Here is a 15,371-nt window from a genome sequence, read left to right on the forward strand (position 1 = left end):
GCCCCCAGCTTGAGGCCTAGTCCTTGCTATAACCAAGGCTACGCTGCTGCCTCATCACCTGTCTTCACCACCAAACAAGGGAACCAGGCTTGTGGCATCTTACATTATCAATGTCCAACAGGGTTTTGTGATTGAAAGAGAAACGAACAAGACAGTCACTGGTGGTTACAGTGCACGCTGCTTTTGTGCACCAACTCAGTAATAATAACTCTTGCAGTTACATTTCTATTGCCTTGAAAATTTGAATCATAGACATTAGAATCCATCACAGCTGAGAACTCCCAAAGCCATCTTGCTCTTCTACAGGCAGATACCTTTCATCTCTCCTTTCCACCTTCATTTTTTTTGTGCACATGTCTCTTTGGAGGAGGTGAAGAGTGGGCTGTGATTAGGGTTTCCAACTGTCCCGTATTAGCCAGGACATCCCGTATATTGGGCTAAATTGGTTTGTCCCATACGGGACCGTCCTTGTCCCGTATTTCCCCCGCTAAGGTAGAGTGTTCCTATGAAACCTTTCGTGCTGAAATGGCATAGAGCGAAGAAGCAATTACCATTAATTTATATGGGAAAATTTTTTTGAGTATTCCCAGACCTACTAAATTAAACCAAATAACACATTAAAAGGCATCCGTTAGTCTTGTGAGACCATGGATCTGCGCCTGGAAAGTCTTCACTCTCCAGGGTGCTGACCTGGGCAAGGTTGTATGGAAGACCAGCAGTTGCCCATGCTGCAAATCTCCCCTCTCCACAGCACCAATGCTGTCCAAGGGAAGGGCATTAGGACCCATTCAGCTTGGCACCAGTGTCATTGCAGAGCAATGCGTGATTAAGTGCCTTGCTCAAGGACACAACACATTGCCTCAGCTGGGGCTCGAACTCACGACCTTCAGGTCGCTAGTCCAATGCCTTAACCACTTGGCCACGTGCCCACATATAGTAAAAGCAGGAATGATATGATAAATACACAACCTTTCTAAAGTAGAAATAATGTATGTACAGTGTAGTTTCACTGAACAGGATCGCCAAAACCAATTTGTAGAAAAAAAATCAGCATGTACACGCATGCGCACGTCATGTATGCACACGTCACACATGTGCACACAGGTGTCCGCGCAAGGCTTCATGGTCATAGTAGTCTTTCTCTGGGTAAACACAAGTATCCCATATTTGACTGCTACTTTTGACCCTTATTTGGGAGTGAGAAAGTTGACAACCCTAGCTGTGATACAAAAAGTTTTCAAGCTAACTTTAGTGTGGCATGATTTTCTTACTATACCATTCATATGCCAAGCTACTTAGATGGGTTTTGGCTTTTATTTGAAATGTTGTGAACTGATACCACGTTTTTAGTGTAGACTGATAAATGCTTTCACACAATTTTAGTAGTGTAATATCACTTCATTTTACATGAGAAAGGAGAATCTAATAATTCTCACTTACATTAAAACCCCTGTTCCAAATGCTTGAAGACAAGAGATTTGTGTTAGTACAAACTTTTTTAATTCACTGATCAGTTTCAAAAATCCTGAATATTATTTCACTAGTGATTAGTAAAAGTTAACATTTTTTAATCTTGTATTAATATAGAAGGAAAATAATTGAAGTGAAACTGGGTTTTTCAAGAATATACTTGATACAGTTCATGAAGTGACTGCTAAACAGTGTAAATAGGTTTTTGACAGCAATTACGACCTGAGAATAAATTACTATTAAAGCAGATCTCCTGAAGGATTCTAGAATGCATGAGAGATCATGTTGCTTATTAATACAGTACCATAAATTATGATCTAATAAAGAGCCCATTTCATCTTAGTTTTAAAAAAAGCCTTAACTTCATTCCAATACTTCACTAAAAGTGATGCATTTCAGAATGGAATAACTAAATTAATTTTGGTAAGATAGCTTAAATGTAATTTTGGTCTGGTTTTTGTTCTAGATTTGGAAAATTTTGATTCAAATATTGACTGTGAACCATTCAAGAGAAGCAACTAATCACTGATGTGGAAACTGAACTAACTCTATCAGTTCCATCAAAGATGTTATATCAAAATCCACAGTGCCAAATGTAATTATCTTTTCTTCTGGTAATATTCACAGCAATCACCTTTCGAGAAAAAAGTATGCAGAAATACATAAATTGCTAGAAAGAAAAATTGGTGTTAAAGATAATTATAGATGCTTTGCAACAACTTTTAATTACAGATCTAATGACAGAATTATCTCAATTGAAATTACTGTACATAACCTTGTTTGACTTCAATCTGGGCATGATCTTGGTTGGTCCCAGTACCATCTCATACTTGCATATTCTGCCTACATCTACAAAGTGCACAATGAGATCCTTAAAAACACTCCAGCTCCACCATTAGAAAGAAATGCATTGATAGGCCGTGCTGTCCCTTGAGACTGCTCTCACTATTCAATACGATCATGGTCAAGCTTGTACCACTTTCTTACTCAGTTCCCATATCTAGAATTCCTACAACTTCAGGCTCAAACGTCCACAGTATTTCAATGATAAAGGGAAAATTCCAAATATTTACAGTTCTATAAAATAATGAACCTCTCTTTATGCTGATCGAAAATGGCTGAGCTCAGAAGCTTACTGAGGACACCTTGCTCTAGATTTTCAAAGTTCAGAGTAAATTTATTGCCAAAGCATGTATATCATATACAGCCTTCAGATTTGTCTCCTTACAGGCAGCCACAAAACAAAGAAACACAGCAGAATACCTAGCCTGAAATAGATGCTCAGCATCCACTCTCCAGTCCAGATGGAGCCAGTAAACAATGATTCCTTGGGCAACATTTTCCAGATAGTCATTCATTTTAGTTTTACTACACCTTCTACTCATTATTTTTATCTTCATTTGGCTTTTGAAACTGTTGGAGCATGGGACTTGCAGTCTGTAGTTTGACCGAGTGAGCCAGCACCCTTCTGTCTCCGAGAAAACTCCAGAAGAGAAATGTGAGCTACAAGGAGGAGAAGACCATAAGGGAGAAGAGATATTGGAGCAGAATCCACATCCCATTCCCATCCTGACATGTCCATCCACGGCCTCCTCTACTGTAAAGATGAAGCCACACTCAGGTTGGAGGAACAACACCTTATATTCCGTCTGGGTAGCCTCCAACCTGATGGCATGAACATCGACTTCTCTAACTTCCGCTAAGGCCCCACCTCCCTCTCGTATCCTATCTGTTACTCATTTTTATGCACACATTCTTTCTCTCACTCTCCTTTTTCTCCCTCTGTCCCTCTGAATATACCTCTTGCCCATCCTCTGGGTCCCCCCCCCTTGTCTTTCTTCCCGGACCTCCTGTCCCATGATCCTCTCGTATCCCCTTTGCCAATCACCTGTCCAGCTCTTGGCTCTATCCCTCCCCCTCCTGTCTTCTCCTATCATTTTGGATCTCCCCTTCCCCCTCTAACTTTCAAATCCCTTACTCACTCTTCCTTCAGTTAGTCCTGACGAAGGGTCTCGGCCTGAAACGTCGACTGCACCTCTTCCTAGAGATGCTGCCTGGCCTGCTGCGTTCACCAGCAACTTTGATGTGTGTTGCTTGGAGCAGAATTAGGCCATTTAGCCCATTGCGTCTGCTCCACCATTTCATCATGGCTGATCCATTTTTCCTCTCAGCCCCAATCATCTGTCTTCTCCCCATATCCCTTCATGTCCTGACCAATCAAGAATCTATCAACCACTACCTTCAATATACACTTACCCTCCACAGCTGCCTGTGGCAAAGAATTCCACAGATTCGCCACTCTCTGGCTAAAGAAATTCCTCTTCAACTCCATTCTAAAAAGATGCCCCTCTATTCTGAGGCTGTGTCCTCTGGTCTTAGACTCTCTCACCATAGGAGACATTCTCCCCACATCCACTTTATCAAGGCCTTACACCATTCGATAAGTTTCACTGAGGACCCCCTCATTCTTCTGAATTCTAGTGAGTACAGGCCCGGAGCCATCAAATGCTCTTCATATGACAAGCCATTCAATCCTGGAATCATTTTCATGAACCTTCTTTGAACCCTCTCCAGTTTCAGCACATCCTTTCTAAGGTAAGGGCCCAAAACTGCTCACAATAGTCCAAGTGAGGCCACACCAGCGTTTCATTAAGTTTAAACATTACATCCTTGCTTTTATATTCTAGTCCTCTTGAAATGAATGCTAACATTGCATTTGCCTTCCTCACCATAGACTCAGCCTGCAAATTAACCTTTAGGGAATCCTGCACAAGGACTCCCAAGTCCCCTTGCACATAAGTTTCTTTTGTATTTTCTCTCCATTTAGAAAATAGTCAACCTTTTCATTTCTTCTATGAAAGTGCATGACCATACACTTCCTGACACTGTATTCCATCTGCCATTTCTTTGCTCATTCTCTTAACCTAAGTTCTTCTGTAGCATCTCTACTTCATCAAAACTAACTGTTTCTCCACCTATCTTCATATCATCTGCAAACTTTGCAACAAAGCTATCAATTCCATCATCCAAATTATTGACATATGATGAAAAAAGAATCGATTCCAACACAAACCCCTGTGGAACACCACTAGTCATCAGCAGCTAACCAGAAAACATTCCCTTTATTCTCACTCCTTGCCTCCTGCCAATCAGCCACCAGTTTATTCATGCTAGAATCTTTCCTGTAATAGCATAGGCTCGTAGCTTGTTGAGCAGGCTCATGTGTGGCACCTTGTCAAAGGCCTTCTGAAAATCCAAGTACATAACATCATCCAATTCTCCTTTGTTTGACCTGCTTGTTATCTCCTTAAGGAATTCCAACAGATTTGTCAGGCAAGGTTTCCCCTTGAGTATACTATGCTGACTATGGCCTTTTCCATCATGTGCCTCCAAATACCCCAAGACCCCATCCCTAACAATTGACTCCAACATCTTTCCCACCACTGAGATCAGACTAACTGGCCTATAGCTTCCTTTCTTCTGTCTCTCTTCATTCTTGAAGAATGGAGTGACATTTGCAATTTTCCATTCTTCTGGAATGAATCCAGAATCTCGTGATTTTTGAATGATCAGAATCAGATTCAGGTTTATTACCACCGGCATGTGTCATGAAATTTGTTAATTTAGCAGCAGTAGTTCAAAGCAATACATAATATAGAAGAAAAAAAATAAAAGTAAATAAATCGGTAAATCAATTACAGAATATGTATATTGAATAGATTAAAAATCATGTAAAAACAGAAATAATATATATTTTAAAAGTGAGGTAGTGTTCATGGGTTCAATATCCGTTTAGGAAACAGATGGCAGAGGGGAAGAAGCTGTTCCTGAACTGCTGAGAGTGTGCCTTCAGGCTTTTGTACCTCCTACCTGATAGTAACAATGAGAAAAAGGCATGCCCCAGGTGCTGGGGTCCTTAATAAAGGATGCTGCCTTTCTGAAACACCGCTCCTTGAAAATGTTCTGTGTACTTTGTAGGCCAGTACCCAGGATGGAACCGACAAAATTTATGATCTTCTGCAGGTTCTTTTGGTCCTGTGCAGTAGCCCCCCACCCCATACCAGACAATGATTCAGCCTGTCAGAGTGCTCTCCATGGTACATCTATAGAAGTTTTTGTGTGTATTTGTTGACATATCAAATCTCTTCAAACTCCTAATGAAGTATAGTCGCGGTCTTGCCTTCTTTATAGCTGCATTGGTATATTGGGATCAGGTTACATCCTCAGAGATCTTGACACCCAGGAACTTGAAGCTGCTCACACTCTCCACTTCTGATCCCTCTATGAGGATTAGTGTGTGTTCTTCTGTCATAACCTTCCTGAAATCCACAATCAGCTCTTTTGTCTTACTGACATTGAGTGCCAGGTTTTTGCTGCAACACAATTCAACCAGCTGGTATATCTCGCTCCTGTACACCCTCTCATTTCCATCTGAGATCCTACCAGCAATGCTTGTATCATCGGCAAATTTATAGAAGGTAGTTGAGCTACACCTATTCACACAGTCATGGGTATAGAGAGAATATAGCAGTGGGCTAATCGCACACTCCTGAACCAGAGTTGATCTTCAGCAAGGAGGAGACATTATCATCATGCTGCACAGATTGTGGTCTTCCAGTTAGGAAGTTGAGGATCCAATTGCAGAAGAACGTACTGAGGCCCAAGTTTTGTAGCTTATCGATCAGGACTGCAGTAACGAAGGTCTTAAATGCTGAGCTATAGTCAATGAATAGCATTCTGACATAGGTGTTCATATCGTCCAGGTGGCCTAAGGTCATTTGGAGAGCCATTGAGATTGCATCTGCCGTTGACCTATTGTGGCGATAGGCAAATTACTAATTTACTCATTACTGATGCCATCACAATCTCTTCAGCCAGCACTTTCAGAACCCTGGGGTGTACACCATCTGGTCCAGGTGACTCATCTTCCTTCAGACACCTCAGCTTCCCAAGAACCCTCTGCCTAGTTATGGTAACTTCCCACTCTCTATGACCTCTGACACCTGGAACATCCACGATGCTGATAGTGTCTTCCATAGTGATACCAGGTGCAAAATACTTACTTAGCTCATCCAACATTTTGTTGTCCCCCACACTACCTCTCCAGTTTTGTTTTCCAGCCATCCAATCTCTACACTTGCCTATCTTTTACACTTTATGTATCTGAAGAAACTCCTGATATCCTCTTCAATATTATTGGCTAGCTTACCTTTGTATTCCATCTTTACTTGCTTAATGACTTCTTTAGTTGCCTTCTGTTGGTATTTAAAAGCTTCCCAATCTTCCAACTTCCCATCAATTTCTACTGTATCATATGCCCTCTCCCTGGCCTGTATGTTAGTTTTGATCTCTCTTGCCAGCCACAGTTAGATCATCTCTGTTCCAGAAGCTCAGAGATAAGACAAGGGGCTATGATCAACTACATTTCTCGCCGATTAATGCATCAAGGAAGATTGAAACATAGAGGCAAATGTGAAAGAGAGTGAGTGGTTCTTGGAGAGGTCACTAGAGGGACAGCTGGCTCGTGTCGCTGTCCTCGGAGGGTCTGCTGGTTCATGTCACTGCCTTCGGAGAGGCGTCTGGTTCACGTCGCTGCCCTCAGAGAGTCCGCTGGTTTGAGTTTCTACCCTCGGAGAGGCTTCTGGGTCCTGATTCTCTTAGAGATGTTATCTAAATTCTGAGATTAATAGATTGGACTGTAGTTCATATCTTTCAGTTCGATGTTTCTTTCGTGTTCTCACCCATTCTTTCTTGTTGCCAATTGTCGAGCTGGGGGTTTGAGTGATCTGTTAGTTTTTGTGTGAGGGACAGGTTAGGGTGGGTTTTGTAAGTTTTTTTTCTTTTTATGCAGGGGTGATTGAAGTCTTTCTTCCAACTGCTTTTATCATTTTCTGAAATTATGGCTATCTGGAGAAGAAAAGTTTCAGAGTTGTTTTCTGCATACCAACTTTGATAATAAAATTAACCTAAAATGAACCTTTGAACCTTTTGAACCTCCTGAACCTTTGTCTATCCCTTTCAGAATCCTGTATATCTCAGTGACTTCACCTTTCCCTCATCTAGGTGCTCATTCTCTTACATCTGTGTGGCAATAGGCCAAACTTAGCCAAATATTTGGGTAACTCCCCCAACTTAAACAAGATTAAAGTCCTATACTTTAGAATGAATGAAACAGAAGGTTATGGAGATAAGGTTTTAATCAGCCCTTAAACTTTGAAATTATGCTAATCTAATTTGGATCTTTTTAAACAGCATGACATATTCCTGCATTTCCTTGAACTTTGGGACATGAGAAGAGCTGTACATAGAATTGTAGATAATCCTGCACAACAATACTAAGAGCTCTCAATCTGAATGTCTTTTAAAAACTGTAATTGCACCCACCTCTACAGTTTCCTCAAGCAGTTCATTATATATATCCACCACCCTCTCTGTGAAAAAGTTGCCCCCTCAAGTCTCTTTTAAATCTTTCCCGTCACAACTGAAATCTATGTCCTCTAGTTTTAGACTTCCCTAGCCTGCTGCATGAAACAGGAATTCTTATTTCCCAAACAGGAACATCAGAGTAAAATTAGTCCAGTTATGGACTTTAGTAAAACATTTGACAAGGTCCCTCATGATAGACTGATCTGGAAGAATCAGGCATACAGGACCCACAGTGACTTGGTAGATTGAATTCAATATTGTTTTAGCTGTGGAAGATGTTAGAGTGAGTTTCTGGGTAGATGATTCATTTACACTTAAATGGCTTGGCCACCAGTCTCCTGTTTGACAAAGTACTGTGGACTGAGTTCATTTGTAACAATGCATTTCCTAAAAGCTGTGAATACCAACTTTTTAAATAGCGATTGCCCTTTGTGTTTAGCATATAAATATCGAGCCCACATTGGGCTAACAGACCTTTCTACCGAAAGCGTCTCCGTCCGTATGATGCCTGCTGTACCTTGTTGTGTCGAATAAAGAAGCTGCTTTGTACCTACCAGTGACTCTGTCTCTCCGGTGATTTCGACCATGCTACAACAGAAGACACAGGGTGGAGGTTGGAGGAGTTTTATTCTGATTTGAGGTCTGTGATCAATGGTGTTCTGAAAGCATTACTGCTGGGACCTCTGCAGTTTTTCTATGAAGGTAGGCAAGATAGTTAGTTTGCAGATGATAAAATAATTGATGGAGTTGTAGATCCTGAAGAAGGTTTTCAAAGGGTACAACAGGATATAGATCATTTGGAAATACAGACAGAGTACGGACTGATGGAGTTTAATCTGGTCAACTAAGAAGTACTGTACTTTACTGGATTACATACAAAAAAAGTATATTTTACTCTATAAAACATTTATGCAGGGGAATCTTGGGCTACAATGTGACAACACAAGTGGGGATAGTAAAGAATGCATATGATATGCTTATCTTCACCTGTCAGGGTGCTGAGTAATTCTTTCAAGATGGTGCCAAATTCCATATTCTGTTGAGGTCACAGCTCAGAACTAGTTTTTTTAGGCTTTTCTTAGGTTTGTAGGGATGGTATTGGGGACAGAGAGGGGAGTTAGGGATAAGGTTAGAGTTTAGGGACAGGGATGTGGAGGAATTACAGGACAGGGTGGAGTCTAAGCCTCTGCTCCATATTTGAAATTAAGTGGTGTGGGAGTGGTAGGATGTTTGGCTGTCAGATCAAGGTCCTATCATCAGAGAGACCAGGGTTCAAGGACTAGTTTTCGGGATCACTTCATTAGCAAGTCCAGTGTTTGAGTCCTGAACACTGCTGGGTCCTCATTTGTCACTGTCTATGAGTTCTGGTTGTATACCAAAGATCAAAGCTTAAAGATCGGTCGTAAGTCCAGGACCATGCCGGAAATTTGATAAGTCCAGATTGAAGATGATCCAAGCCAAAGATTGATTGGAAGTCCAGAACTTGAGGCCCATTAGCAAAAGCCTGGGTCTGCAGATCTCTGCAAATTCGTTGGGAAAGTCAGGGCCCAATGTCTGCAAATCCACGGGTCTGCTGGAAACTAGAGGCTGAAGATGCTCTGTCCTGGGGTATGTCCTTTGCTGGATGGGTGGGAGGGAGGATCGGTGCTTGTTTTGCTGTTGTTGCTTTGTTGCCTGTTACGCTGTGTTGTGTTATGTGTTATTCTGCTGAGTATGTAAGCATGCTACGTTGGTGCCGGAATATGTGGAGAGACACTTGCAGGCTGTCTCCAGCACATCCTTTGGTGTGTTGGTTGTTCACTCAAATGAGACATTCACTGTATGTTTTGATGTACCTGTAATAAGTAATCTGTATCTAGATGTATGGAAGTCACATTGCAACTGTGACTTAGGCCACGTTCGGAGTAGTGCGTGCACCAAAGGAAGCATATAGAGACTTTGGAATGTGTAGAAAAGATTCTTCAGGATGATATCTGGATTAGAGGGTAGTAGATATAAAGAGAGGTTGGACAAACTTGGATTGTTTTTTCTGCAGTGTCAGAGGAGAAGGAAAGACTTGAGAGAGATATATAAAATTATGAAAAGTATAGGTAGGATACATATATTCCCAGATGGAAACATCAAACAGCAGACAGTATAGCTTTAAGGTGAAATGGGGAACATTTAAAGATGTTCAAGGCAAATTTTCTTTACAGAGAGAGATGTGGGTGCCTGGAATGCACTGCCAGGGAAGTGATAGAAGCAGATATGATAGTGACATTTAAGAGGCTTTGAATCAAGCATGTGAACAGGCAAGGAATGGATGGCTGTGGTCCATGCACAGGTTAGTGGGATTAACTTAATTTGGCATCACAGTAGTTCAGCATTGACGTGCTTATCATTTACATGTTGCCTTTCAGTGTTTATGATTGGCACTTAGCCAGTACTCATTATTAATACCTTTGGACACAGGAAACTCAAGTCAGCAGAGACGGGTTTTAAATGACCTATGTTTAAGCCAGCAGAAATGTAATAGACACCATGAGAAACTAAGGAGGAAATTGCTTTTCCACTTCTATATCCATTGCTTCCACATTAATACTTCTCTTGAAGGTGTTGATTCTTGGCTGGGCGGTTTCCAAATAGCTGGAAATCCTTTGGCTACCATTCAGTGGTGTGTGCATTGGACATGAAATTGATATTGTGACAAAGTCCAATGTCCACTGAGAATAGTTTATCAATCCTAGAGAATTGTCCTCAGTGTTGGTCATTGCTATGTTTCACAACAACATTGTGAAAGTTTATTATCTTATTTAAGACTCCAGTTGTTTAACACTTTTTGCTTTTGCATTCTTTCAGTGTTGATGAGCCTGCTGCCACATTTGACTGGACAGAATGACTAAACCAAATCCGTCCAGCGATGAGAATAAATATTCTATTTAAATAGACTAAATAAATAAATCAGATTCCTATGTTGGCTTCTTGTAGTTATTATTGCTGATTGCACAATAAGGAAATTGTTTTTACCTTAGTACACATTACAATCATTACATTGCTTGTGAACTTGCAATAATAACCATAATTCACTTTATGGAGTACATGTTTAATAGGAAGAGGTACTTAATATTCACTCAGAACATCAGCTTTCAAAGGGAAGTGTGGTGCAGCATTATAAATTATCTCTGTTGAAGAGGATTATATTTGGAACTACTTCAGACTTTAGAGCTATGATACTTACAAGGGCAGGGAGGGAAATTTAGTTCAGAAAAATGAGGGAGGATTTCATCAAAACCTATGGAATACTCTAAGGTCTAGGTAGAGGCACATACTCATCCAAACAGATCTTAATGGTCGGTAATAATTGTGACATACTCATCCAGATTTGAAGATGAAATGTTGAATACAGTCCAGTCCACCGATTCAAAGCAGTTCTGTGCTTCCCTTGTCCATACCTTCTTGGTCCTCTGTTCTGGTCCTCAGTCTTCAGCCTCTGCCTATACTCATGGAGTGGAAGTACAGCCAGGTGATCAGACTTGCCACAGTGTGTTGTTTCCTCTGGTAATACAAGTGATTTGTTGATGGTAATTATTTAGTGACTTTTTCAGGCTAGCATGGTCAAAATTCCCCAAAATAATGGTTAAGGCATCAGAGTGAGCTGTTTTGTGCAAGTTGATCACAGTGTTCAGATCATCTAGAGCCTGTTTGTCATTGGCAACTCTGACATCATTTATACTACTGGCAAGTCAAAGAAGTTCTCCCTTTCTTTATGTTGCTCCCATTTAAACTCTGTCAGTTCTGTGTTCCTCAGTCAGAATGCCATTGTTGTCTTCCATCTAACGTTTATTTCAATTGTTCTTTTTAATTTCAAAGGACTTCCCAAAATCATATAATTTTGCCAAATAAATTCACACCAACTACTCTTAGTATATTTATGTCTTTCTATATTCCCCTTTAACTGGTTGAATCTGAAGTTATTGCCTCACCAAACAGTATACATTTCATCCTGGCAAGAAAGAAACCTTGTATTTGGTGAAAGGATTAGTAGATTGATTGATTTTTAGCTATCTTTTATACATGCAAAGAGTACAATAATCATTACAAATGTTCTTATTCTTTGTTTCTGTTTCCATTTAGAGTGCAACAAAGATGATCTTATTGATGTATTGACCCAGTGCTCAAATGCACAAAGGCTGATTACTGGTCAGACCTACAATGCTATGTACGGAAAGGTATGAGATCTGACAATTTTGTACTACTTTTCAGTATGTTTTGCATATTCCTAATACATTGGCAATGAGCTCATTTTCTCAGGTTGTATACACATTCATTTTATAGCCTTTTTGTGTCATGGCAAAACTGTAACAGGGTAGAGAATATATAAGCTTTATTAAGCTTTCTTTCTAGTATTAATTTTCTGAATCTTCTCACTGTTGACTCGGCAAAAAAGGAAGGAAAGGATTGGTTAGGGTAAGGGTTGTACAGGGATCCTACAAAAAATACCAACGAATGTTCTCCAAGAGTCACAGTTTACTCACTTTTCACCAACAGAACCTGAAATGAAGGTAGGATTCCAGATGAGTTGAGATTCTATCACAAACAATGCCCTTCTACTAAGCAATCCTCTGAGGAAACCTGTGAGCTGGCAATTGACATTTTACAATCTTGGGCTAGTTCAGGACTTAATTGAGCCACGTTCCTGCTGATCTTAAGAAGTGTGTTAAGGGCATAACTTTTCAGAGCTTTCAAGATGTTTCTTTAAGAGATTGTCTTTGGAACCTTATATTACAAAATCAGTAAATGAAATAAAGCATATGGATTTGACATGTTTCAACATATAAATAAACATTTGGATTTAACCATACTTCAACAATGGAAATTATAATCAATGAAATGATATCTTCACTATAAAATTAACAGGCAATTTAGAACAATGGATGAATGGATTGTAAAAAAAAGTACCGCATAACAGAACTGTAAATGAATAAATAAAATAATTTTTCCCTTACTATCATATCAAGCCTTTTCAGAGTGTCACAACACTTAATAACCAATGATTACCTTTAATCTCTATCACAGGCATCCTATAGGCAATGACAGCAACCAACTTCAAGGCAGTAAATTCCTGCGAACAGCAAACAGACAAAGGACTAAATTGTTTCTATTTTATTTAATTAGAGCGTGAGAGCATTGCTGTCAAAGACAGCATTTATTCCCTGTCCCTGTTTGCCCTTGAGAATTGAGCTGCCTTCCCTTGTCTGCTGCAGTCCTTCCAGGGTTCTAGGTACTATGTCCACAGACGCAACAATGATCCATTTTCAAGCCAGTTCAGTTTGTGATTGCGGAGAAGAAGCTGCAGATACTGCTGTTTCCTGCCCTCATTTGATATAGCAGAGGTTGAAGTTTGGGAGATGCTGTTGAAATATGTTTCTTGAATAACAGCAGTTCACTTTGTAACTGGTTCACACTGCAGCCAGAGAGTACCAATGGTGGAGAGCATGAGTAACCAGGGTAATGTTTGAGCTGCTGATTAGATTTTGAAATGTAGCTTGAAAGAAAACTATTCACTTGAACTTTAGTCAAATGGATTACTTTTCCTTTAATGGTGCAATAGAAACTTTTGATGTTTACCTGAGCAAACACATCACTCTAATGCTCTAAGTGAATGACAATGGATTAGAAATTTGTTCACACATCTTTCATAGAATGGTTTTGTTCAGTTGAAGATCGAGTTAAATCCAGTAGAGTGATTTTACCCACTTTTCTCGATGCTTTCACGTCAAGGTTTTCATTCTCCTTCTCATTTTCTCAAACTTAAAAGTTCTTCATATGATGTCATCAGTGGCACAACAGACACCAGGCAATTGCAGTGATAGTTTTAACTGAACTGTTCTTCAAAATGACAGTTCTGATTTACCTGAAAAACATTGTTCCAGACTGCTGCAGCTGATCGTTCTTTATTCGTATTTTGCTCCTTGCTTCTACATTGGCAAGGTCACTCAGTCTCTGTACTCATGAAGACTTCAGCTATTTTCCTTCAGGTAACAGGATCATGTATAATGGACTGGGGTACATAGAACATAGAACAGTACAACACAGTACAGGACTTTCAACCCTCGATTTGGTGCCCTTTTAACCTACTCCAAGATCAACCTCATGCTTCCCTCTCACAAAGCCCTGCATTTTTCTTTCATCCAAGTGCCTATCTAAGAGTATCTTAAATGTCTCTATTATTCAGTACTGTGCAAAAGTTTTAGGCATATATATAGAGTATGTATTGCACTGTACAGCTGCCACAAAAAGAAAAAATTTCATGACCTCTGAGAGTGATGATAAACCTGATTCTGATGGGTGTCTCTATTGTGGACTGAGAGTGGGAAGGGGGCAGGGAGAAGAGAATTACAGTTTACGGAGAAGGGGAAGGGAGAGGGAAGCACCAGAGAGACATTCTGTAATGGTCAGTTAACCAATTGTCTGGAATCAAAAGACCTTGCCTGGCATCTCAAGGCCGGGTGTGTGCACACGGTGCCATGCCCTGCCCCTGGTATTCCTTCTCTGCCGCCTGACTCACACCCCTCCCACTGTGCTCCACCCTCGCCATTCCCAACATTCTTTGTTTCCTTTGTTCCTGCTAGATCTCCAATAAGCTTAAAATTATGCCCTCTTATATTTCATATTTCTGCCTTGGGAAGAAGGTGCTGCCTGTCCACTCTATCAATTCCTCTTATCATCTTATACACCTCTATCAAGTCATCTCTAATCCTCCTTCTCTTCAAAGTGAAAAGCTCTACCTCACTCAACCTATCCTCATAAGATAAGTAAATCTCCTCTGCACCCTCTCTAAAGCTTCCACATTCTTGCTATAATGAGGCAACCAAAACTGAAGACAATATTCCAAGCGTGGTCTACCCAGGGTTTTATTGAGCTGCAACATGACCTAACAAATCTTGAATTCAATCTCCTGACTAATAAAGGCCAGCACACATAATCCTTCCCAACCATCATATCATCTTACACTGTGACTTTGAGGGATCTGTGGACGTGAACCCCAAGATCGTTCTGTTCTTCCACACTGTTAAGGATCTTGCCATTAACCTTATTTCTACCTTCAAATCTGACTCTCCAAAGTGAATCACTTTACACTTTTCTGGATTGAACTCCATCTGCCATTTCTCAGGCCAGCTCTACATCCGGTCAATGTTTCACTGTAGCATCCAACAAACTTCAACACAGTCCACAACTCCACCAGCCTTCATGCTATCTGCAAACTTACTAGCTCACTCTTTCGCTTCTGCATCCAAAACTCACAAAAAGCAGGGGTCCCAGAACTAATCTCTGTGAAACACCATTGGTCACCTCCATCCAGATAGAATATGCTCCATCTACCACCACGCTCCACCTTCTGTGGGCAAGCCAACTCTTAATCCATGCAACCAAGTTTCCCTGTATCCCATGCTTCATGACTTTCAGAGTGAGCCTACCATAGTGGAACTTGTCAA

General features: G+C 40.5%; 1 protein-coding gene across 1 annotated transcript in view; it reads left to right on the top strand.

Moving 5' to 3' along the window:
- Positions 1-15,371, top strand: part of LOC140197069 (annexin A10-like) — a 118,033-nt gene that overhangs the window by 31,174 nt on the left and 71,488 nt on the right. Inside the window, exon 4 of the mRNA XM_072256988.1 lies at positions 12,010-12,104. Within this exon, the coding sequence (XP_072113089.1) occupies positions 12,010-12,104 (95 nt within the window). The remainder of the gene's footprint in view (positions 1-12,009; positions 12,105-15,371) is intronic.

Source organism: Mobula birostris, chromosome 4 (assembly GCF_030028105.1).
Source record: "Mobula birostris isolate sMobBir1 chromosome 4, sMobBir1.hap1, whole genome shotgun sequence".
Lineage (NCBI taxonomy): Eukaryota > Metazoa > Chordata > Chondrichthyes > Myliobatiformes > Myliobatidae > Mobula > Mobula birostris.